At 44.3% G+C, this 25,376-nt stretch overlaps 2 protein-coding genes across 4 annotated transcripts in view; one reads left to right on the forward strand and one right to left on the reverse strand.

The window, feature by feature from the left end:
* LOC139756866 (solute carrier family 35 member G1) overlaps nt 1-25,376 on the reverse strand; it is a 268,287-nt gene that overhangs the window by 48,167 nt on the left and 194,744 nt on the right. The gene's annotated exons all lie outside the window — the stretch shown is intronic.
* LOC139756855 (carbohydrate sulfotransferase 6-like) overlaps nt 6,619-25,376 on the forward strand; it is a 229,767-nt gene continuing 211,009 nt past the window's right edge. The window contains exon 1 of the mRNA XM_071676695.1: nt 6,619-7,904. Coding sequence (XP_071532796.1) covers nt 7,756-7,904 — 149 coding nt within the window. The 5' untranslated portion in view covers nt 6,619-7,755. The remainder of the gene's footprint in view (nt 7,905-25,376) is intronic.

The following is a 25,376-nucleotide window of genomic DNA, read 5'->3' on the forward strand; positions in this document are numbered from 1 at the left end:
TTTGATTAATTCGCATATCTGTATTAGATCACCTTTTGATATTCTCTTTTCTAAGCTGAATGATTCAAGTCACTTGGTCGACTCTCATAGCTTGTCTCTGTAGTCTACTACACTGATCCATCCATCTCTCTCTCTCTCTCTCTCTCTCTCTCTCTCTCTCTCTCTCTCTCTCTCTCTCTCTCTCTCTCTCTCTCTCTCTCTCTCTCTCTCCAGTTCACCGGATGCAACGGTGACATGTAAACTTTTTCTTTTTTTATGACTTTACCTTTTTTTTGAAGCTGGAGGCCCGGCTTCAACTGAAATACAGAGAGCTTAATGAAAGGGGGAAAAAAAAAGAGACAATGGAAACTATTTACGAACTTTGGAGGAAATGAAAAACTTGTCTTGAAATATGCCAGGTCATAGTACTGGGAAAGACATGAGAGGGTAGGAGAGTTCCAAAGCTTTGACGTGTAGGGAAAGAAACAGTTATCGGAACGGCCCACCCTTGAGTTGCCAACAGCCACACAATAATCATGTGACGCAGCAGTTTGCTGAGCATTACGTGGTCTAGCTAGTGGTGGGGGCACACAAGCAGCCAGCTCTCGGGAGCAAAAACCAAAGTAATACCTATGGAAGAGGGAAAGTGAACCAACACTGCGGCTTGGGGGAAGATGGTCATGTTTTGAAGTTATCCTGGGACAGTTTAAAAGTATGACATCTCTCGATTCAACTCTGTCAAGTAAGGATGCAGAGCTAGAACCACCTCAGATGTGAGAGCAGTACTCCATACAAGGACGGATCAGAAGGAAAGAAATTTCGGCATCTAAAAAGGACTCCTAGTTTCTTAGAGGCTGACTTATTTATTTCCACAGCGTGGTGTTTCCAAGATAGAGTGAATGTTACAGTACTACTTAGTATGTTCATTGAGTCAAGATGTGGATTTACAGAATAGTTGAAGGAGTGGGGTAAGTTTTTAGGAATTTTCTTTAGAGAGATGGGTAGAAACTGGGTCTTGGAGGCATAAACATAATCAGATGTCGTCTACCCCACTGAGTTGTCTTGTCCAAGGCTGAGTTTATTGAGGAAGTTGTGTCGAGACGAGATGATGCAGATTGAGTGAGAGAAGGAGGAGCAGAATAGACGAATAAGGAATGCATTGCTGAGTCGTCAGTGTATGAGTGTGTTTGGTTATTAGTGGAAGAGAGGAAATCGTTGATGAAAGGAAATAATGTGTAGGAAACAGGACAGAACTTTGAGGGACGCCGCTGTTGATCGACAAAGTGGGAGAGGCCGATCCATCAACAACCATGGAAAGAGATCCGCCTGAGAGGAAACTAGATATGAGAGAGCAAAGTGAGCTGTCAAAAGCTTTGAATACATCAAGGGCAACGAAACAGGATTCTCCAGAATCTTTCAGGGATGATGACCAGACATTAGTAAGATGGGAAAGACTATCACCAGCGGATCTCGCCTTACTGGTCATCAAAGACAAGACTGTGATATTGATAATGTCTAAGAATATGGGAACTGAGGAAGGATTGCAAAACTTTGGAATCGGTAGATGTCAAAGCAACAGGACGATAGTTCGAGGGGTCAGAATGGTCACCCTTCTCAGGGATGGGACGTGTCAATACATGCTTCCAAGGAGAAGGAAAATTTATGGTTTTTAAACAGAAACAGAACAGAGAGGAAGTACAGGTGTGGGATAAATTCCCTTGACTGAGATAAACAGACCTTCGTGTAAAGTAAAGAATTTTTGCTCGCCCTTTTACCTGCTTCTGTGGACTGCTTGCTTAACTTTAGGTCACCAGAGATTATCACACCCAATTCTATTCTCATTTACGTTCCTTTTATAGCTCAACGGAATTCATACTGTAGCTTGCCTTTTCGTTTTCATCACCGATATGTAAAGTTTTGCGCTTTATCTATTTCAAATATCACTCGCCTCCTGTAAGCCCAGTCCATCAGTTTGTTTATGTCTGTTTAAAGTTGCAGAAGTTTCCTGTCTATTATATATTAATTTTCCAATCGAGAAAAACAAACGAAGAAAGAGTAACTAGCAGATTCTTAGGACTGTGTCTTCAGATGACTGTGAGCTGCCTGACCGACTGGCAGGTGACTGGACTTGGAGGCCGATTATTTTCTATTGGTTCAGTGTAGTTCTGTGGTATGGGATCGCTCCGTTGGAGGATTTCAGAAGTAGAGGGACAAGTGGAAGCCGTGAGCGAGGAAAATCGTAATCTTGGCTCTGAACTTGAAAACTTGGGTGTCGTACGTACCTAGAATAACACCTGAAGAGAACAGCGATTCAGTGGAGGCAGATAACAGCGGATCGGCTGAGAACAGTGGCTCGGGTTGGACAGTGGTGGCCAGTAAGGGGTCTCGTATGCGGCTCAAGAAAACCACCCAACCATCAACACAGATGCAATATACACATTGCTTCTCCCCGCTGACACAAGAAACGGGGGAAGATGAAGTGGTGTAGAGGAAGAAAAAGGAGGGGCAGACGCTGAATCCTTGACCCAAGATAAAATTCTGGTTGTAGAGGACAGCCAGGTCAGGTATTTAGATAAACTTTTTGTAATAAGGATAGAAAAATAGGATGAGGGTGTGTTGCTCTAGGGCGAGGATAGGCGATGTAGCGGGTTGGTTAGACGACATCTTGTCTGGAAATGGGGTCAAATCCATGATCTACCAGACTGCAGGGAGTGATGATGTTGCCAAGTGTAAGAGTGAGAGGATGTTAGCCAAGTATAGGGAGGCCATAGATAAGATTAAGCAAAAGGGAGGGATCGCTACCGTATTTAGAGTCCTGCCCAGGAGGGAGGTCGGGGGATTGGCTATCTCGGGCAACTGGAGTCAACTTGAGGTTGGCGTCATATTGCAGGGTGAGGGGCGTCCCCTTCCTGGGCCAACGGAACTTCTTCTATGGCCGGGATTCAATGTATGCTAGGGATGGGGTACATTGGTCCAGGGCGGGAGTGGTTCAGTTTGCCAGTTGTTTGGAGAGGGAGGTTTCAAGGGTGCCTTTTTTACGTTAGATTATTTGGGTCAAGGAACAAGAGTCATAATGCCAAGAAAAGTTTGATCAAGGAAGTGTCAAGAAATACAAGAAAAGAAAGGGAGGTAATGTAGGTAATTATAAAAGACTTAATGTATACTATACAAATTGTAGGAGTTTAAGAAAGGAGATGGATCATCTGAGGGCGATAGTTAGCACCGAATCAATAGATGTTGTATGTTTAACAGAAACATGGAGGAAATTAGAAGAAAGGGATCTGTTGGCAGAGTTTTCTATTGATGGATATAAACTTTTTATAACTGATAGTGATGATAAGAGAGGAGGTGGGGTAGCACTTTATATTAAGGATAACATGAAGAGCTGTAACAGGAGTAACATTAACGTAACAAATAGAATCGATTTGGGCTGAAATAGATGAAAACGATGAAAGGTTATCATTAGAAGCATCATACAGACACCCAGATTAGATAGCCTGAAAAGGAAATCTTTATGGGACGAAATTAGGAAGGTTTGTGATCAAAATATATGTATTCTAGGTGACTTTAACTTCAGTACAATTAACTGGGAAGATAATACGAGAGATGTTGGGCCAGAGGATTATATGGAGACAGTCCAAGATTGTTTTCTAACCAGCACATTTCCAAGGGGACCAAGGGTGATAACATGTTAGATTTGTTACTGACAAATGCAAACAACCTTATAGATGAAGGAAAGATGAAGGATGTGAATAGGAAAGAGAATGAAATGTTCGTTCCCGACTTTCGTCAGGCCAATTTTGTGGAGCTACGTCGATACCTTGCTTGTGTTGATTGGGTGGGACTAAATGAAGGTGGGGTGAGGTCAGACGGACCAAGCGGTGCAGCTGGTGTGGGGTCAGGTCAGTCAGGTGACTCAGGTCAGCTTAGCGGTAATGTCAGGTCAAGTGTGGGTGAAGCAGAGGAGACATTAACAGTGTGGATGTTGCCATAGAAAGGTTCCAGGTAACAATGATTAAGGGACAAGAACTGAATACTCCATAAAGACAACATAGGACTAACAATAATGACCCACAATGGCTGAATAATGGAATACAACACCTTATAGGGCAGAAGAAGGGCTTGTACAAGGTAAAACTGAGGGGGAAACAGTTTACTGATCAGCGAACGTAAATTAAGAGAATGGTAAAATCAGAGATTAGAAAGGCTAAAAGACATGACTTAAGCCAAGATAACTAACGAGTACGATAGCTAACGAAGCAAAAAAAAAAAAAAAAACAATGCTAAAGGATTTTTTTCAGCTGTTCAGAACGAAGGTTAGGGAGAAACCTGGACCTGTGAAATCGCAATCTGGTTGATGTGAGATTGAAATGTGCGAAGTTTTAAAATACCACTTCATATATTTACGCAGGAGGAGAATACAAACATTCCGGCTCTAGAGCAAATTTACAGGGGGAGAGAGCGGGAAGACATGCGATATGGAAATAAATCAATTTGATATTTTAAAACAAATAGAACGATTAAAAGTAAACAAGAGTCCTGGTCCAGATGCTATTTATGCGAGGTCCTTGAGATAATGTAAGGAGGAAGTAAATGTTCCGCTTTTAGATATGTTCAAACAATCTCTGGAATCAGGTGTAGTTCCTAAGCAATGGATGACAGCAGATGTCGCTCCCATCTTTAAGAGAGGGGATAGATCCATTGCCTCTAATTGTCACCCTATCAGCTTGACATCTCTTGTGGGGAAATTTCTCGCATCAATTATAGCGGACAAAATGCGGGAACACTTGGAGAATCATGATCTCATTAGGGATTCTCATCATGGGTTTACAAAAGGGAAATCATGTCTCAGTAACCTTCTCTCCTTCATTAATAAAGTATTTGAAACTGTTGATCAGGGTAAGAGCTATGATACGGTATACTTAGACTTAAGCAAGGCTTTTGACAGAGTACCTCATGAGCGTCTGCTTGGAAAAATAGCTGCACACGTCATCGAGGGTTGTGTATTTAATTGGATTAGGGCGTGGCTCACTGACACTAAACAGAGGGTCTGCATCAACGGAGTTACATCGGACTGGGGCAATATAGCCACTGGTGTTCCTCAGGGGTCAGTGTTGGGGCCGCTCTTGTTCGTTATATACGTTAACGATTTGGAAATGGGAAGAACCAGCGACTTTAGTAAATTCGCCGATGATAAATAGGGGTCGTAATTGACTCAGATGAAAATTCAGTGAATTTACAGAGGGACTTGAATAAGATTGTCAGAATGGGCGGGTACATGGAAAATGGAATTCAACATAAATAAATGCACAACGCCTCTTATGTTCTTATGTTATGTTCTTATTTTTCCTGTCTTTTCGTCGCGTATATGGTCGTAAATTGCTGACCTTCCCCCCAATTACGGACCGCCGTTCGTCACCACAATCGACTTGCACCAAACACGCCATAAACAGTCTATGAACAAGTGCAGAGCTAGGGAGGTAAATAGCACAGTTTCTCCTCGTTAGGCTATCTGGTATGTCAACTACTGTATTGGTGTAGCTATTCATCACTAAATGTTCAAGTAATTAGCACCAAGTGCATGATGCATAAACCATAGTATATGATATGTAAAGTTTCTTGTATCTTCACCCTGGCTGTGTAGATGTATGTCATTCATGTGCTTATACCCAGCCCGCCCTACCTTGATCTAATGCTCTTTTATGACTAATTCACTCGTTACTGCTATGACCTCCTGGTCCAGTAATATCTGCTACACCGAAGCTGTGCTTTCCAGCCAAATGGCTGCCTAAAGCTAATACCATGTATGGTAACCCCAACACTGCCTCCTACCATGTATGGTGACCCCAACACTGCCTCCTACCATGTATGGTAACCCCAACACTGCCTCCTACCATGTATGGTAACCCCAACACTGCCTCCTACCATGTATGGTAACCCCACACTGCCTCATAACTATGTATGGTAACCCCAACAGTGCCTCCTACCATGCATGGTAACCCCAACACTGCCTCTTACCATGTATGGTAACCCCAACACTGCCTCTTACCATTTATGGTAGCCCCAACACTGCCTCCTACCATGTATGGTAACCCCAACACTGCTTTCCTTCACTTCTCCATTTTCTTTCTCATGCTCATTCTTCCACTCCTTCTCATTCCACTAACCCTTCCACCATCTCTTCCGTCAGCCTCAACTACCTTCTCCACAAGCCTCCACCAACCCCTCCATTAGCATCAACCATCCCTTTCACTTTCTTCCACCACTCCCTCTAACAGCCCCCCTTTCACCACCCCTTCCACCACTACCTCTTCCAGCTTCCAACCCCTCCACCACTTCCTCCCCGAATCCCTCCACTAATCCCTCCATTAATCCCTCCACCAATTTCTCCACCAATCCCTTCATCACCACCTCCACCAGTCTCCACCACCCTCACCACCACCATACACCATTTCCTCCACTATCCAATTCACAAACCTCTTCCTTCACCAGCCTCTACCACCCCCTTCACAACCCCCTTCACCAGCCAGCACCCCCCCCACCCACCCACCCTTCCCTCACGACGCTCGTGGCAACCCGTGGTACGCGCGTGCTGCAACTCTCACTGCTAGACAGCAAGCGGCCCAGCTCACATGCTCAGAACTGCAGGTCTCGTCACTGCACCTTGCCGTAGCATGACAGTGATACAGTGATTCTATACCTGAGTGATCAGTGATACAGTGACGCTATAGAGGAGTGACCAGTCAACCTGGTTCATGACTGAACACGAGAAAATCTGGTGAAATAGACATTGTTGAGAGAGAGAGAGAGAGAGAGGAGGGAAGTGTTGGTCCTGGCAACCGAAGGGAAAGCTGTGGTGCTGGTCTGTGTGTGTGCGCTCCACTTCCTCTGAAATAGTGTACTGTGCTGTCACCTCACGTTACTCCCGTTACCGTTATCACCTCACATTCTCCCGTTACTAAACTGTGACGTAAGACAGCAGCATAACCATCACAGTGTTGTTGTGACCCTGTGGCAAGTGTTACCAACGGTGCTCATATCACAGTGTATATCAGATACTGCAGCTCCTGCGTTACTAACAGTGTTACCAACATCACAGTGTATGCATGACACTGCAGCTAGAGTGTTACCAACAGTGTTACCAGCATACGTGACACAGCAGCTAGTGCGTTATGAACAGTGTTTCTGGCGACTTATGGCAAATCGTATGTGATCGAGAGCTGGATACATCCAGAGCAGCAGAACTAAACTTCTGTTTCTTACTCCCTCGTCAACTCCACATTTCCAAGCAAACCTCCCACTTCAGCACATATGTTTACCATTAAACCACTACTTCCACCACCTTGCCCTCGCTAGCCTCCACCACCGTCATCACCAACACCAACAGTCCACCACACGCTAGACTCCAACACCGTCATCACCAACACCAACAGTTCCACCACACGCTAGCCTCCACCACCGTCATCACCAACACCAACAGTTCCACCACACGCTAGACTCCACCACCGTCATCACCAACACCAACAGTTCCACCACACGCTAGACTCCACCACCGTCATCACCAACACCAACAGTTCCACCACACGCTAGACTCCACCACCGTCATCACCAACACCAACAGTTCCACCACACGCTAGCCTCCACCACCGTCATCACCAACACCAACAGTTCCACCACACGCTAGACTCCACCACCGTCATCACCAACACCAACAGTTCCACCACACGCTAGACTCCACCACCACCAACACCAACAACAACACCAACAACAACAACGATGGCAAAGTACGAGAAGTTTAGCGAGAGTGAGGCTGGCGGGGGTGAGGGAAGGCCTGGAGCGAGCACCAGGCCGGGCCAGCAGTACGGAGCCACGACCTTACCTCCTCATACTGACAACAACCATGACCAGCAGGACCGCGCCACCTGGTGAGTACCCATGATATAGTCTACCATGTCCCTAGTAATATTATAGTCTACCATGACACCTGCACATAGCCTACCATGACACTTGTACATAGTCTACCATGACACCTGTACATAGTCTACCATGACACCTGCACATAGCCTACCATGACACTTGTACATAGTCTACCATGACACCTGTACATAGTCTACCATGACACCTGCACATAGCCTACCATGACACTTGTACATAGTCTACCATGACACCTGTACATAGTCTACCATGACACCTGCACATAGCCTACCATGACACTTGTACATAGTCTACCATGACACCTGTACATAGTCTACCATGACACTTGTACATAGTCTACCATGACACCTGTACATAGCCTACCATGACACTTGTACATAGTCTACCATGACACCTGTACACAGTCTACCATGACACTTGTACATAGTCTACCATGACACCAGTACATAGTCTACCATGACACCTGTACATAGACTACCATGACACCTGTACATAGTCTACCATGACACCTGTACATAGCCTACCATGACACTTGTACATAGTCTACCATGACACCTGTACATTGTCTACCATGACACCTGATCATAGTCTACCATGACACCTGTACATAGTCTATCATGACACTTGTACATAGCCTACCATGACACTTGTACATAGTCTACCATGACACCTGTGCATAGTCTACCATGACACCTGTGCATAGTCTACCATGACACCTGTACATAGTCTACCATGACACTTGTACATAGTCTACCATGACACCTGTACATGGTCTACCATGACACCTGTACATAGTCTACCATGACACCTGTACTTAGTCTTCCATGACACCTGTACATAGCCTACCATGACACTTGTACATAGTCTACCATGACACCTGTACATAGTCTACCATGACACCTGTACATAGTCTACCATGACACTTGTACATAGTCTACTATGACACCTGTACATAGCCTACCATGACACCTGTACATAGCCTACCATGACACTTGTACATAGTCTACCATGACACCTGTACATAGTCTACCATGACACATGTACATAGTCTACCATGACACCTGTACATAGCCTACCATGACACTTGTACATAGTCTACCATGACACATGTACATAGCCTACCATGACACTTGTACATAGTCTACCATGACACCTGTACATAGTCTACCATGACACCTGTACATAGTCTACCATGACACTTATACATAGTCTACCATGACACCTGTACATAGTCTACCATGACACCTGTACATAGTCTACCATGACACTTGTACATAGTCTACCATGACACCGGTACATAGTCTACCATGACACCTGTACATAGTCTACCATGACACCTGTACATAGTCTACCATGACACCTGTACATAGCCTACCATGACACTTGTACATAGTCTACCATGAACATGTACATAGCCTACCATGACACTTGTACATAGTCTACCATGACACCTGTACATAGTCTACCATGACACCTGTACATAGTCTACCATGACACCTGTACATAGTCTACCATGACACCTGTGCATAGTCTACCATGACACCTGTACATAGTCTACCATGACACCTGTACATAGTCTATCATGACACCTGCACACAGTCTATCATAACACCTGTACATAGTCTATCATGACACCTGTACATAGTCTACCATAACACCTGTACATAGTCTACCATGACACCTGTACATAGTCTACCATGACACCTGTACATAGTCTACCATAACACCTGTACATACTGTACATAGTCAACCATGACACCTGTACTTAGTCTACCATGATATCAGTACATAGTCTTCCATAACATCAGTGTATACGTTACAATGAAATCAGTGCATAGTTTACAATGCCATCAGTACATACCATGATGTCAGCACATAGCTTGTGGGTAGACGGTATTCACTGTCTCTTCCAAGTCAAAATGGAAGTTTCATCTTTAGTGAACAAACGAGTAAAGATATATTCAGGGCAACGTATGTAGCTAGCCATGGTGTCCACATGACTGGTCAGACATGGTGTCCTCATGACTGGTCAGACATGGTGTCCTCATGACTGGTCAGACATGGTGTCCTCATGACTGGTCAGACATGGTGTCCACATGATTGGTCAGACATGATGTCCTCATGACTGGTCAGACATCGTGTCCAAAAGACTGGTCATCCATGGTGTCCACATGACTGTTCAGACATGATGGACACATGACTGGTGAGATATGGTATCCATTGGTTAGACATGGTGTCCACATGATTGGTCAAACATGGTGTCCACATGACTGGTCAGACATGATGTCCACATGACTGGTCAGACATGGTGTCCAAATGACTGATCAAAAATGGTGTCCACATGACTGAACATCCATAGGGTCAAAATGACTGATCAGACATGGAGTCCACATGACTGGTCATCCATGGTGTCCACATGACTTGTCATCCATGGTGTCCACATGACTTGTCATCCATGGTGTCCACATGACTTGTCATCCATGGAGTCCACATGACTTGTCATCCATGGTGTCCACATGACTTGTCATCCATGGTGTCCACATGACTTGTCATCCATGGTGTCCACATGACTTGTCATCCATGGTGTTCACATGACTGGTCATCCATGGAGTCCACATGACTTGTCATCCATGGTGTCCACATGACTTGTCATCCATGGTGTCCACATGACTGGTCATCCATGGAGTCCACATGACTTGTCATCCATGGAGTCCACATGACTTGTCATCCATGGTGTCCACATGACTTGTCATCCATGGTGTCCACATGACTGGTCATCCATGGTGTCCATGTGACTGGTCAGACATGGTGTCCATGTGACTGGTCAGACATGGTGTCCATGTGACTGATCATCCGTGGTGTCCAGATGACTGGTCAGGCATGGCGTCCACGTGACTGGTCAAACATGGTGTCCACATGACTGGTCATCCATGGTGTCCACATGACTGGTCATCCATGGTGTCCACATGACTGGTCATCCATGGTGTCCACATGACTGGTCATCTATGGTGTCCACATGACTAGTCATCTATGGTGTCCACATGACTGGTCATCCATGGTGTCCACATGACTGGTCATCCATGGTGTCCATGTGACTGATCATCCGTGGTGTCCAGATGACTGGTCAGGCATGGCGTCCACGTGACTGGTCAAACATGGTGTCCACATGACTGGTCAGACAAGATGTCCAAAAAACTGGTCATCTATGGTGTCCACATGACTAGTCATCTATGGTGTCCACATGAGTGATCAACTAAGGTGTCCGTTTGACTGGTCGGAGATGATGGACACTTGACTGCTCATACATGGTGTCCACATGAATGATCATCCATGGTGTCCACATAACTAGACAGATAAGGTGTCCACATGACTGGTCATCCATGGTGTCCACATGAATGATCATCCATGGTGTCCATATGACTGGTCAGATATGGTGTCCACATGACAGGAGGTGGTTTAAGAGGCTCTGTTAGTTGGGGGGGGGGGGGGAGATGGCTTAGCTATTTAGTAGTGGTTGAGCGATATATGAAGCACAGCTAGACAATACTCTCGAAAGATATATGAAACGCAACTAGACAATAGTGCTCCAGCGATATATGAAACGCAGCTAGACGATAGTGCTCCAGCGATATATGAAACGCAGCTAGACAATAGTGCTCCAGCGATATATGAAACGCAGCTAGACAATAGTGCTCCAGCGATATATGAAACGCAGCTAGACAATAGTGCTCCAGCGATATATGAAACGCAGCTAGACAATAGTGCTCCAGCGATATATGAAACGCAGCTAGACAATAGTGCTCCAGCGATATATGAAACGCAGCTAGACAATAGTGCTCCAGCGATATATGAAACGCAGCTAGACAATAGTGGTCGAGCGATATAAGAAACACAGCTATACAATAGTGGTCGAGCGATATATGAAGCACAGCTATACAACAGTGGTCGAGCGATATAAGAAGCACAGCTATACAATAGTGGTCGAGCAATATATGAAGCACAGCTATACAACAGTGGTCGAGCGATATAAGAAGCACAGCTATACAATAGTGGTCGAGCGATATATGAAGCACAGCTATACAATAGTGGTCGAGCAATATATGAAGCACAGCTATACAATAGTGGTCGAGCAATATATGAAGCACAGCTATACAACAGTGGTCGAGCGATATAAGAAGCACAGCTATACAATAGTGGTCGAGCGATATATGAAGCACAGCTATACAATAGTGGTCGAGCGATATATGAAACACAGCTATACAATAGTGGTCGAGCAATATATGAAGCACAGCTATACAACAGTGGTCGAGCGATATAAGAAGCACAGCTATACAATAGTGGTCGAGCGATATATGATGCACTGCTAGACAATAGTGGTCGAGCGATATATGAAGCACAGCTATACAATAGTGGTCGAGGCGATAAGCTATAGGTCGACGTATATGATGACACTGCTAGACTATTAGTGGGTCGAGGCGATATATGATGGCACAGCTTTACAATAGTTGGCGAGCGATATCTATGATGCACTGCTATACCAATGTGTGTCGAGCGATATATGATGCACTGCTAGACAATAGTGGTCGAGCGATATATGAAGCACAGCTATACAGTACAATAAAAGGCAGTGAACCATTGCCATCATCTTCCACGGGACGATACAACAGCTGCCAGCCAACAACATTACCACCATTTTCTACGGGACCATACAACAGCTGGCGCTCGTCACCAACACTTCAGCGTTTTCTCCACCTGTCAATTCATCCCCGCCTCCCCCCCCCCACGCCCTACACACACACACACTCTCTCTCTCTCTCTCTCTCTCTCTCTCTCTCTCTCTCTCTCTCTCTCTCTCTCTCTCTCTCTCTCTCATACACACACAATGGCCAGGATGTGAAGGATGAGGTTAGCTTACTTTTCAGACGGCACTGTCGTCATATCCGGGTCGGGGTCATCACGCCTTGTTTAGGTAACACTGAGGTCACACTGCATGACTCTGGCACCTCGTCAGCTGTTTATAACTGTCATTACCCCCTCTCACGCTGGATGGTGTACCCCCCCATGTTGGATGGTGTACCCCCTCCCTCATGTGGGATGGTGTACCCCCCATGTTGGATGGTGTACCCCTTCATGTGGGATGGTGTACCCCCCTTCATGTGGGATGGTGTACCCCCCTTCATGTGGGATGGTGTACCCCCTCCCTCATGTGGGATGGTGTACCCCCCTTCATGTGGGATGGTGTACCCCTTCATGTGGGATGGTGTACCCCTTCATGTGGGATGGTGTACCCCTTCATGTGGGATGGTGTACCCCCCTTCATGTGGGATGGTGTACCCCCCCATGTTGGATGGTGTACCCCTTCATGTGGGATGGTGTACCCCCCTTCATGTGGGATGGTGTACCCCCCTTCATGTGGGATGGTGTACCCCCCTTCATGTGGGATGGTGTACCCCCCATGTGGGATGGTGTACCCCTTCATGTGGGATGGTGTACCCCCTCCCTCATGTGGGATGGTGTACCCCCCCATGTGGGATGGTTTACCCCCCATGTGGGATGGTGTAACCCCCCATGTGGGATGGTGTACCCCCCATGTGGGATGGAGTACCCCCCCAATGTGGGATGGTGTACCCCCCTTCATGTGGGATGGTGTACCCCCCCATGTGGGATGGTGACTGTGGGATGGTGTACCCCCCTTCATGTGGGATGGTGTACCCCCCCATGTGGGATGGTGTACCCCCTTCATGTGGGATGGTGTACCCCCCTTCATGTGGGATGGAGTACCCCCCCAATGTGGGATGGTGTACCCCCCATGTGGGATGGTGTACCCCCATGTGGGATGGAGTACCCCCCTCACCCTGTGTGGTGTACCCCCCTTCACGCTGCCAGCAGTGAAACCCAAGGAAGGAAGTTTAGAAATCAGAGCCTTACGCCACGACCAAAGTTTCACGAAAATCCATGAGAGAGAAACACCAGAGGTGAGTGACATAAGAGAGATCATCATTGTAAATTCCATACTGGTGATTTGAAAGAACGAATTGGGTTCCTAAGTGTTTTGGGAATGTGAGAATTTAGGAGAGTTTCAAATACTCTAGAGACAGCAGAAGTGAGTGTGATGGGGCAGTAATTGGAGAGGTTACAGCTGTCTACTTTCTTAGTAATGGGCTGCACTAGCGCGTGCTTTCAAGGAGAAGGGAAAGTCGGGGTTTTGGGCTTGTGAAACAGGCAAGGAAGGGTTGGTGCTAGCTCAGAGACGCACTCCCTTAGAGACCAAAGAGGTAAGCCATGTGAACCACACTCGTCCATCTGAAGATGGGAGAGGACCTGGAAGACCCTAAATGAGAGAAATATAGGAAGTGGTATTGGGCCAGTGGGAGGGGATGAGGTCGGAGGATTGGACGCAAAATCATCCCGAGTCAGGGGGATACAAGGTACCCAAGAGAGCGGCTTTATGAGTTGTAGAGCTAACAATAGATCGATCAGGTGGGGAGACAGAAGAATAGGAGTTACAGTAGCAGTAAAGGCAGTAACAAGAGAGCCAGTAGCAGTAGAGCCAGTAGCAGTAGTACCAGTAGTAGTAGACCCAGTAGTAGTAAAGCCAGTAGCAGTAGAGCCAGTATCAATAGAGCCAGTAATACTAAAACTAGTAGCAGTAGAGCCAGTAATAGTAAAGCCAGTAGCAGTAGTACCAGTAGTAGTAGAGCCAGTAGTAGTACAGCCGGTAGCAGTAGTACCAGTAGCAGTAGTACCAATTGTAGTAGAGCCTGTTGTACTAGATTCAGTAGCAGTAGAGCCAGTAGCAATAGAGCCAGTAGTAGTAAAGCCAGTAGCAGTAGAGCCAGTAGCAACAGAGCCAGTTATAGTAAAGCCAGTAGCAGTAGAGCCAGTAGCAATAGAGCCAGTAGCAGTAGTGGCAGTAGTAGTAAAGTCAGAAGCAGTAGAGCCAGTAGCAAGAGAGCCAGTAGCAATATTGCCAGTAGTAGTATAGTCAGCAGCAGTAGAGCCAGTAGCAGTAGTTCCAGTAGTAGTAAGGCCAGTTGTAGAGAGCCAGTAGCAGTAAAGCCAGTAGCAGTAAAGCCAGTAGCAATAGTGCCAGTAACAGTACAGCCAGTGGCAGTAGAGCCAGTAGCAACAGTGCCAGTAGTAGTAGAGCCAGTAGCAGTAGTACCAATAGTAGTAGACCCAGTAGTAGTAAAGCCAGTAGCAGCAGAGCCAGTATCAATAGAGCCAGTAATACTAAAACTAGTAGCAATAGAGCCAGTAATAGTAAAGCCAGTAGCAGGAGTACCAGTAGTAGTAGAGCCAGTAGTAGTAGTGCCAGTAGCAGTAGAGCCAGTAGTAGTAAAGCCAGTAGCAGTAATACCAATAGTAGTAGAGCCAATTGTAGTAGAGCAAGTAGCAGTAGAGCCAGTAGCAATAGAGCAGGTAGTAGTAAAGCCAGTAGCAGTAGAGCCAGTAGCAATAGAACCAGTAATAGTAAAGCCAGTAGCAGTAGAAACAGTAGCAATAGAGCCAGTAGTAGTAAAGCCAGTAGCAGTAGAGCCAGTAGCAATAGAGCCAGTAGTAGTAAAGCCAGTAGCAGTAGAGCCAGTAGCAATAGAGCCAGTAGTAGTAAAGCCAGTAGCAGTAAAACCTGTAGCACTAGTGCCAGTAGTAGTAGAGCCAGTAACAGTAGAGCAAGTAGAGTAGTACCAGTAGTAGTAGAGCCAGTAGTGGTAAAACCAGTAGCAGTAGTACCAATAGTAGTAGAGCCAGTTGTAGTAGAGCCAGTAGGAGTAGAGCCAGTAGCAAAAGTGCCAATAGTAGTAGTATAACCAGTAACAATAGTGCCAGTAGTAGTAGAGCCAGTAACAGTAGAGAAAGAATGGCCCAACTCACCCACATACACGTATATACATACACGTCCACACACGCACATATACATACCTATACATCTCAACGTATACATATATTTACATACACAGACATATATATATATATATTATATATATATATATATATATATATATATATATATATATATATATATATATATATATATATATATATATATATATATATATATATATATATCTTTCTTTCTTTCAAACTATTCGCCATTTCCCGCATCAGCGAGGTAGCGCCAAGAACAGAGGACTGGGCCTTTGAGGGAATACCCTCACCTGGCCCAATTCTCTGTTCCTTCTTTTGGAAAATTAAAAAAAAAAAAAACCGAGAGGGGAGGATTTCCAGCCCCCCGCTCCCTCCCCTTTTAGTCGCCTTCTACGACACGCAGGGAATGCGTGGGAAGTACTCTTAATCCCCTATCCCCAGGGATAATATATATATATATATATATATATATATATATATATATATATATATATATATATATATATATATATATATATATATATATATATATATATATATATATGTACATAATTCATACTGTCTGCCCTTATTCATTCCCGTCACCACCCCGCCACACATGAAATGACAACCCCCTCTCCCCGCATGTGCGCGAGGTAGCACTAGGAAGACACAACAAAGGCCACATTCGTTCACACTCAGTCACTAGCTGTCATGTATAATGCACCGAAACCACAGCTCCCTTTCCACATCCAGGCCCCACAGAACTTTCCATGGTTTACCCCAGACGCTTCACATGCCCTGGTTCAATCCACTGACAGCACGTTGACCCCGGTATGCCACATCGTTCCAATTCACTCCCTGCACACCTTTCACCCTCGTGCATGTTTAGGCCCCGATCACTTAAAATCTTTTTCACTCCATATTTCTACCTCCAATTCGGTCTCCCACTTCTCCTCGTTCCCTCCTCCTCTGTGTATAAAAGACTGTGTATTTCAATCTAATGGAGATTATTATCCTCAAAAATTTGGTATGGCAATGGGTAACCCTCTTTCACCTGTACTAAGTAATCTTTATATGGAGTTTTTTTGAAACAAAATTACTAAAGGATATGTTACCTTCTAATGCAATTTGGTTTAGGTATGTAGATGAGTAGATGATGTTCTTTGTGTTTGGCCAACAAATGAAAATTTACAAATATTTCTCCCCTTGCTTAACAATTTAGTACGTTCCATCAAATTTACTGTAGAAAATGAAAATAATGGTATGTTACCATTTTTAGATTGCATGATCCATAGACAAGGAAACAAGTTTAAGTTTAGCATATACAGAAAACCCACCAATGTATGCTCATATATCCATTATTACTCATCTCAACATGACAGTTAAATCATCATCACTTCAATCTATGTTCCTTAGGGCAATACGTATTTGCAGTCCAGAGTTTGTTGATGATGATATATAATATATAAATAGTGCATTATTACATGACAGCTAGAGACTGAGTGTGAACGAATGGGGTCTTTGTTGTCTTTTCCTAGCGCTACCCCGCACACATGAGGGGGGAGGGTGTTGTTATTCCATGTGTGGCGGGGTGGCGATGGGAATGAATAAAGGCAGACAGTATGAATTATGTACGTGGATATATATGTATATGTCTGTATGGGTATATATATGTATACAGTGAGATGTATAGGCATGTATATTTGCTTGTGTGTGTATATATATATATATATATATATATATATATATATATATATATATATATATATATATATATATATATATATATATATATTTTTTTTTTTTTTTTTGCTTTGTCGCTGTCTCCCGCGTTTGCGAGGTAGCGCAAGGAAACAGACGAAAGAAATGGCCCAACCCACCCCCATACACATGTATATACATACGTCCACACACGCAAATATACATACCTACACAGCTTTCCATGGTTTACCCCAGACGCTTCACATGCCCTGATTCAATCCACTGACAGCACGTCAACCCCGGTATACCACATCGATCCAATTCACTCTATTCCTTGCCCTTCTTTCACCCTCCTGCATGTTCAGGCCCCGATCACACAAAATCTTTGTCACTCCATCTTTCCACCTCCAATTTGGTCTCCCACTTCTCCTCGTTCCCTCCACCTCCAACACATATATCCTCTTGGTCAATCTTTCCTCACTCATTCTCTCCATGTGCCCAAACCATTTTAAAACACCCTCTTCTGCTCTCTCAACCACGCTCTTTTTATTTCCACACATCTCTCTTACCCTTACGTTACTTACTCGATCAAACCACCTCACACCACACATTGTCCTCAAACATCTCATTTCCAGCACATCCATCCTCCTGCGCACAACTCTGTCCATAGCCCACGCCTCGCAACCATACAACATTGTTGGAACCACTATTCCTTCAAACATACCCATTTTTGCTTTCCGAGATAATGTCTCGACTTCCACACATTCTTCAAGGCTCCCAGGATTTTCGCCCCCTCCCCCACCCTATGATTCGCTTTATATATATATATATAACAAAATCTTTTTCACTCCATCTTTCCACCTCCAATTTGATCTCCATCTTCTCCTCGTTCCCTCCACCTCCGACACATATATCCTCTTGGTCAATCTTTCCTCACTCATTCTCTCCATGTGCCCAAACCACTTCAAAACACCCTCTTCTGCTCTCTCAACCACGCTCTTTTTATTTCCACACATCTCTCTTACCCTTACGTTACTTACTCGATCAAACCACCTCACACCACACATTGTCCTCAAACATCTCATTTCCAGCACATCCATCCTCCTGCGCACAACTCTATCCATAGCCCACGCCTCGCAACCATACAACATTGTTGGAACCACTATTCCTTCAAACATAGCCATTTTTGCTTCCCGAGATAATGTTCTCGACTTCCACACATTCTTCAAGGCCCCCAGAATTTTCGCCCCCTCCCCCACCCTATGATCCACTTCCGCTTCCATGGTTCCATCCGCTGCCAGATCCACTCCCAGATATCTAAAACACTTTACTTCCTCCAGTTTTTCTCCATTCAAACTTACCTCCCAATTGACTTGACCCTCAACCCTACTGTACCTAATAACCTTGCTCTTATTCACAATACTCTTAACTTTCTTCTTTCACACACTTTACCAAACTCAGTCACCAGCTTCTGCAGTTTCTCACATGAATCAGCCACCAGCGCTGTATCATCAGCGAACAACAACTGACTCATATATATATGCGCTTTTCTCCTTCAGAAAAGAAAATTATACGTACTTTTTTAATGATCGTCGAAATCTGTCAATGATCACTTTTCAAAGAGTGTTGAAGTCGCCTGAGGAGAGGCATGTTGAGGTGATGACATTGTGAGCAAGGCTTTCCAAAACTTTCTTCTACTTTCCTACTTTCTCCTTCAGGTTATATTGTCTTCCCTTGTAATTCTCTCTCTCTCTCTCTCTCTCTCTCTCTCTCTCTCTCTCTCTCTCTCTCTCTCTCTCTCTCTCTCTCTCTCTCTCTCTATCTATCTATCTCTGTATATATGTATACTATTCACCATCTCCCGCATTGGCGAAGTCGCGTTAAGAACAGAGGACTGTTTGAGGAAAGGAACCTGGATGTTTTGGCTCTGAGTGAAACGAAGCTCGAGGGTAAAGAGGAAGAGTGGTTTGGGAATGTCTTGGGAGTAAAGTCAGGGGTTAGTGAGAGGACAAGAGCAAGGGAAGGAGTAGCACTACTCCTGAAACATGAGTGGTGGGAGTATGTGATAGAGTGTAAGAAAGTAAATTCTAGATTGATATGGGTAAAACTGAAAGTTGATGGAGAGAGATGGGTGATTATTGGTGCATATGCACCTGGGCATGAGAAGAAAGATCATGAGAGGCAAGTGTTTTGGGAGCAGCTGAATGAGTGTGTTAGTGGTTTTGATGCACAAGACCGGGTTATAGTGATGGGTGATTTGAATGCAAAGGTGAGTAATGTGGCAGTTGAGGGAATAATTGGTATACATGGGGTATTCAGTGTTGTAAATGGAAATGGTGAAGAGCTTGTAGATTTATGTGCTGAAAAAGGACTGGTGATTGGGAATACCTGGTTTAAAAAGAGAGATATACATAAGTATACGTATGTAAGTAGGAGAGATGGCCAGAGAGCGTTAATGGATTACGTGTTAATTGATAGACGCACGAAAGAGAGACTTTTGGATGTTAATGTGCTGAGAGGTGCAACTGGAGGGATGTCTGATCATTATCTTGTGGAGGCGAAGGTGAAGATTTGTGGGGGTTTTCAGAAAAGAAGAGAGAATGTTGGGGTGAAGAGAGTGGTGAGAGTAAGTGAGCTTGAGAAGGAGATTTGTGTGAGGAAGTACCAGGAGAGGCTGAGTACAGAATGGAAAAAGGTGAGAACAAAGGAGGTAAGGGGAGTGGGGGAGGAATGGGATGTATTTAGGGAAGCAGTGATGGCTTGCGCAAAAGATGCTTGTGGCATGAGAAGCGTGGGAGGTGAGTTGATTAGAAAAGGTAGTGAGTGGTGGGATGAAGAAGTAAGATTATTAGTGAAAGAGAAGAGAGAGGCATTTGGACGATTTTTGTAGGGAAAAAGTGCAAATGAGTGGGAGAGGTATAAAAGAAAGAGGCTGGAGGTCAAGAGAAAGGTGCAAGAGGTGAAAAAGAGGGCAAATGAGAGTTGGGGTGAGAGAGTATCATTAAATTTTAGGGAAGAATAAAAAGATGTTTTGGAAGGAGGTAAATAAAGTGCGTAAGACAAGGGAGCAAATGGGAACTTCAGTGAAGGGGGCTAATGGGGAGCTAATGTACAGAGCATCAATTTGGGGAAGAGCAGTGAGGTTTCAGAAGTGGTTGAGGATGTGTGGATCAGGTGTTTGCTTTGAAGAATGTATGTGAGAAATATCTAGAAAAGCAAATGGATTTGTATGTAGCATTTATGGATCTGGAGAAGGGATATGACAGAGTTGATAGAGATGCTCTGCGGAAGGTTTTAAGAATATATGGTGTGGGAGGCAAGTTGTTAGAAGCAGTGAAAAGTTTTTATCGAGGATGTAAGGCATGTGTACGTGTAGGAAGAGAGGAAAGTGATTGGTTCTCAGTGAATATAGGTTTGCGGCAGGGGTGTGTGATGTCTCCATGGTTGTTTAATTTGTTTATGGATGGGGTTGTTAGGGAGGTGAATGCAAGAGTTTTGGAAAGAGGGGCAAGTATGCAGTCTGTTGTGGATGAGAGAGCTTGGGAAGTGAGTCAGTTGTTGTTCGCTGATGATACCGCTCTGGTGGCTGATTCATGTAAGAAACTGCAGAAGGCTGGTGACTGAGTTTGGTAAAGTGTGTGAAAGAAGAAAGTTAAGAGTAAATGTGAATAAGAGCAAGGTTATTAGGTACAGCAGGGTTGAGGGTCAAGTCAATTGGGAGGTAAGTTTGAATGGAGAAAAACTGGAGGAAGTAAAGTGTTTTAGATATCTGGGAGTGGATCTGGCAGCGGATGGAACCATGGAAGCGGAAGTGGATCATAGGGTGGAGGAGGGGGCGAAAATTCTGGGAGCCTTGAAGAATGTGTGGAAGTCGAGAACATTATCTCGGAAAGCAAAAATGGGTATGTTTGAAGGAATAGTGGTTCCAACAATGTTGTATGGTTGCGAGGCGTGGGCTATAGATAGAGTTGTGCGCAGGAGGATGGATGTGCTGGAAATGAGATGTTTGAGGACAATATGTGTTGTGAGGTGGTTTGATCGAGTGAGTAATGTAAGGGTGAGAGAGATGTGTGGAAATAAAAAGAGTGTGGTTGAGAGAGCAGAAGAGGGTGTTTTGAAGTGGTTTGGTCACATGGAGAGAATGAGTGGGGAAAGATTGACCAAGAGCCTGAATATGCAGGAGGGTGAAAGGAGGGCAAGGAATAGAGTGAATTGGATCGATGTGGTATACCGAGGTTGACGTGCTGTCAGTGGATTGAATCAGGGCATGTGAAGCGTCTGGGGTAAACCATGGAAAGCTGTGTAGGTATGTATATTTGCGTGTGTGGACGTATGTATATACATGTGTATGGGGGTGGGTTGGGCCATTTATTTCGTCTGTTTCCTTGCGCTATCTCGCAAACGCGGGAGACAGCGACAAAGCAAAAAAAGAAAGAAAAAAAATATATATAATATATATATATATATATATATATATATATATATATATATATATATATATATATATATATATATATATATATATATATATTATACTTTGTCGGGGTCTCCCGCGTTAGCGAGGTAGCGCAAGGAAATAGACGAGAGAATAACCCAATCCACCCACATACACATGTACACACATAGACGCCCACACACGCACATATACATACCTACACATTTCAACGTATACATACATATACATACACAGGTATATACATATATACACATGTACATATTCATATATGCTGCCTTCATCCATTACCGTCGCCTCCCCGCCACACATGAAATGGCATCCCCTCCCCCCGCGCACGCGCGAGGTAGCGCTAGGAAAAGACAACGAAGGCCACATTCGTTCACACTCAGTCTCTAGCTGTCATGTGTAATGCACCGAAACTACAGCTCCCTTTCCACATCTAGACCCATAAAACTTTCCATAGTTTACCCAGGACGCTTCACATGCCCTGGTTCAATCCACTGACAGCACGTTGACACTGGTATACCACATCGCTCCAATTCACTCTATTTCTTGTACGCCTTTCACCCTCCTGTATGTTCAGGTCCGGATTGCTGAAAATCTTTTTCACTCCATCCTTCCACCTCCAATTTGGTCTCCCGCTTCTCCTCGTTCCCTCCACCTTTGACACATATATCCTCTTTGTCAATCTTTCCTCACTCATTCTCTCCATGTGACCAAACCATTTCAATACACCCTCTTTTTACTAAGACACATCTCTCTTACCCTTTCATTCATTATTCGATCGAATCACCTCACAGCGCATATTGTCCTCAAACATCTCATTTCCAACACATCCACCCTCCTCCGTACAACCCTATCTATAGCCCACGCCTCGAAACCATATAACATTGTTGAAACCACTATCCCTTCAAACATACCAATTTTTGCTTTCCGAGATAACGTTCTCGCATTCCACACATTTATATATATATATATATATATATATATATATATATATATATATATATATATATATATATATATATATATATATATATATATATATATATTTATATATATATATATCCTAGCCTGAGCCAGGTACCCATTTTATCGACCAATCCCTATGGGTGGATGAACATCTGGGTTGACTGTGGACCAACTACTGCGAACAGGATTCGAACCTATGAGCTCGACCTTGGGTGGCCTGTGAATGCGTTACACCCGAGAACGCTAACCAGTACACGACTGAATTAATTTTGTCTCTGCATAATAGTGAAAAATTATCTTACCGATTGGAATTATTATGAATTTTCGTGGAAGGCGCTTAATTTTAGGACGCAAATGTATACGATGCACATCTATCTGATATACAACTACTGTGTGTACACCTATAGGATGTACCTCTATGGGATGTACATCTATCGGATGTACATATGTAGAATGTATATGTATAGGATGTACATTTATAGAATATACATCTATAGGATGCACATGTACAGCGTGTACTTCTTATAGTTGTACATCTACAGGACGTACATTTATAATTGTGTATCTGTAGGACGTTCATCTATAGGATGTACATGTATAGGACGTACATTTATAGTTTGCGTATCTATACGACGCACATCTATACATCATACATCCATAGGACCAATATCTATGGGATATAAATTTATGAGACTCACAATTACAGAAAAAAGAAAGACTGGAAACCATTCGCGTTACTTTTACTTCCCACAGCAGTGTCATGATACCAAACAGTTTTCCCTAAACACAAACTAAAACTTTTCTGAGTAAATAACGAGAACAGCAGCAGCAGTAGCAGCAGCAACAGGGGGGATTACAAGCACTTACCTCAGACGACAACTGACTTTCTCTTCCCCCCGCCTCTACCAGTCTACCAGCCTCCCCTTAACCTGGAGCCAGCCACATCGTAAAATAAACATAGTGAAGAGCCTCAGCTTGATGTACCTAATTGTTTCTCTCTCTCTCTATCACTTTCACTAGTGATGTGTGTGTGTGTGTGTGTGTGTGTGTGTGTGTGTGTGTGTGTGTGTGTGTGTGTGAGGATCTTGCCCTTCACTAATGGGCCGGAATGGGATGGGATGGGTAACGCGACATTATCACAGGGTTTAAAAAAAATTGGTACTAGTAACTGGTACTCCAGTCTGCAATTTCTTTCGTTAGGTTTGTTGTTCATACACACAGACCATCCCAGGGACACAAACCATCCCAGGTACACAGACCATTCCACGTACACAGACCATCCCACGTCCACAGACCATCCCAGGTGCACAGATCATCCTAGGTACACAGACCATCCCAGGTACACAGACCATCCCACATACACAGACCATCCCACGTACACAGATCATCCCAGGTACATAGACCATCCCAGGTACACAGACCATCCCAGGTACACAGACCATCCCTGGTACACAGACTATCCCAGGTACACAGACCATCCCATACCTTCCACTTACCTCCACTGCTTAGGGTCAACAGTTGGGCTTCTCATCATACAAACGTGTATACAGGGGAGTCCATACGGAACTGTGAGCACATGCTTGTATAGTTACAGTTTTATAGAGTTATACTCTCTCTCTCTCTCTCTCTCTCTCTCTCTCTCTCTCTCTCTCTCTCTCTCTCTCTCTCTCTCTCTCTCTCTCTCTATCCCTGGGCACTTGAACCTGCACTTCAGTGGTTGACGAGTGCCACTACTTTGTCGCGAGCAACTGTCTTTACTTTGTACCTCACCAACAAGAAGGCTGCTGGCTTTCTTCAGTCCTCAGACATCACATTTCTCCTCATACACAGCACTAGACAACACGTAACTCATACAATTGATTCTTCCTGACTATATTTTCCTGTAATGAAAGCTACGCGATAGCACTGCCTTTCGGCGAAATCCTGTAGTATGTAAGTAAGTAAGTAAGTAAGTAAGAAAGTTTTCTCTCTATTAAACCCATCTTCTAAACAATTTGTATTCCACATATAAGGCAGTCATATGTTTTGACTTTACCAACCAAGATGCAACTGGACCATTAACCTTATCCAACCCAGACACAACAGGACCGTTAACCTTAACCAACCCAGATACAACAGGACCATTAACCTTAACCAACCCAGATACAACAGGACCATTAACCTGTGCCTACTACACACCAGAGGTGTTCCCAGCTGCTGTTGCCGCACACCTAACTCAACCATCAGTAAGGAAACCTCATACTGATCTTAAGTGCAAGATGACGGAGCAGCTGGGATGAGCCCTGACACCAAGGGGTGTTCTACTTTCTTTGTTTACAGCTATATGCCTTTAAATCCCTCACAACATTCATAAGAACCTTCCAACATATCCCTCACAATACTCAAAAGAACTCTCCGACAGATCCCTCACAACACTCACAAGAACCCTCCAACTGATCACTCAAAACTCTTACAAGAACCCTCCAACATATCTCACAACAGT

This window comes from Panulirus ornatus, chromosome 2 (assembly GCF_036320965.1).
Source record: "Panulirus ornatus isolate Po-2019 chromosome 2, ASM3632096v1, whole genome shotgun sequence".
In the NCBI taxonomy this organism is placed as follows: domain Eukaryota; kingdom Metazoa; phylum Arthropoda; class Malacostraca; order Decapoda; family Palinuridae; genus Panulirus; species Panulirus ornatus.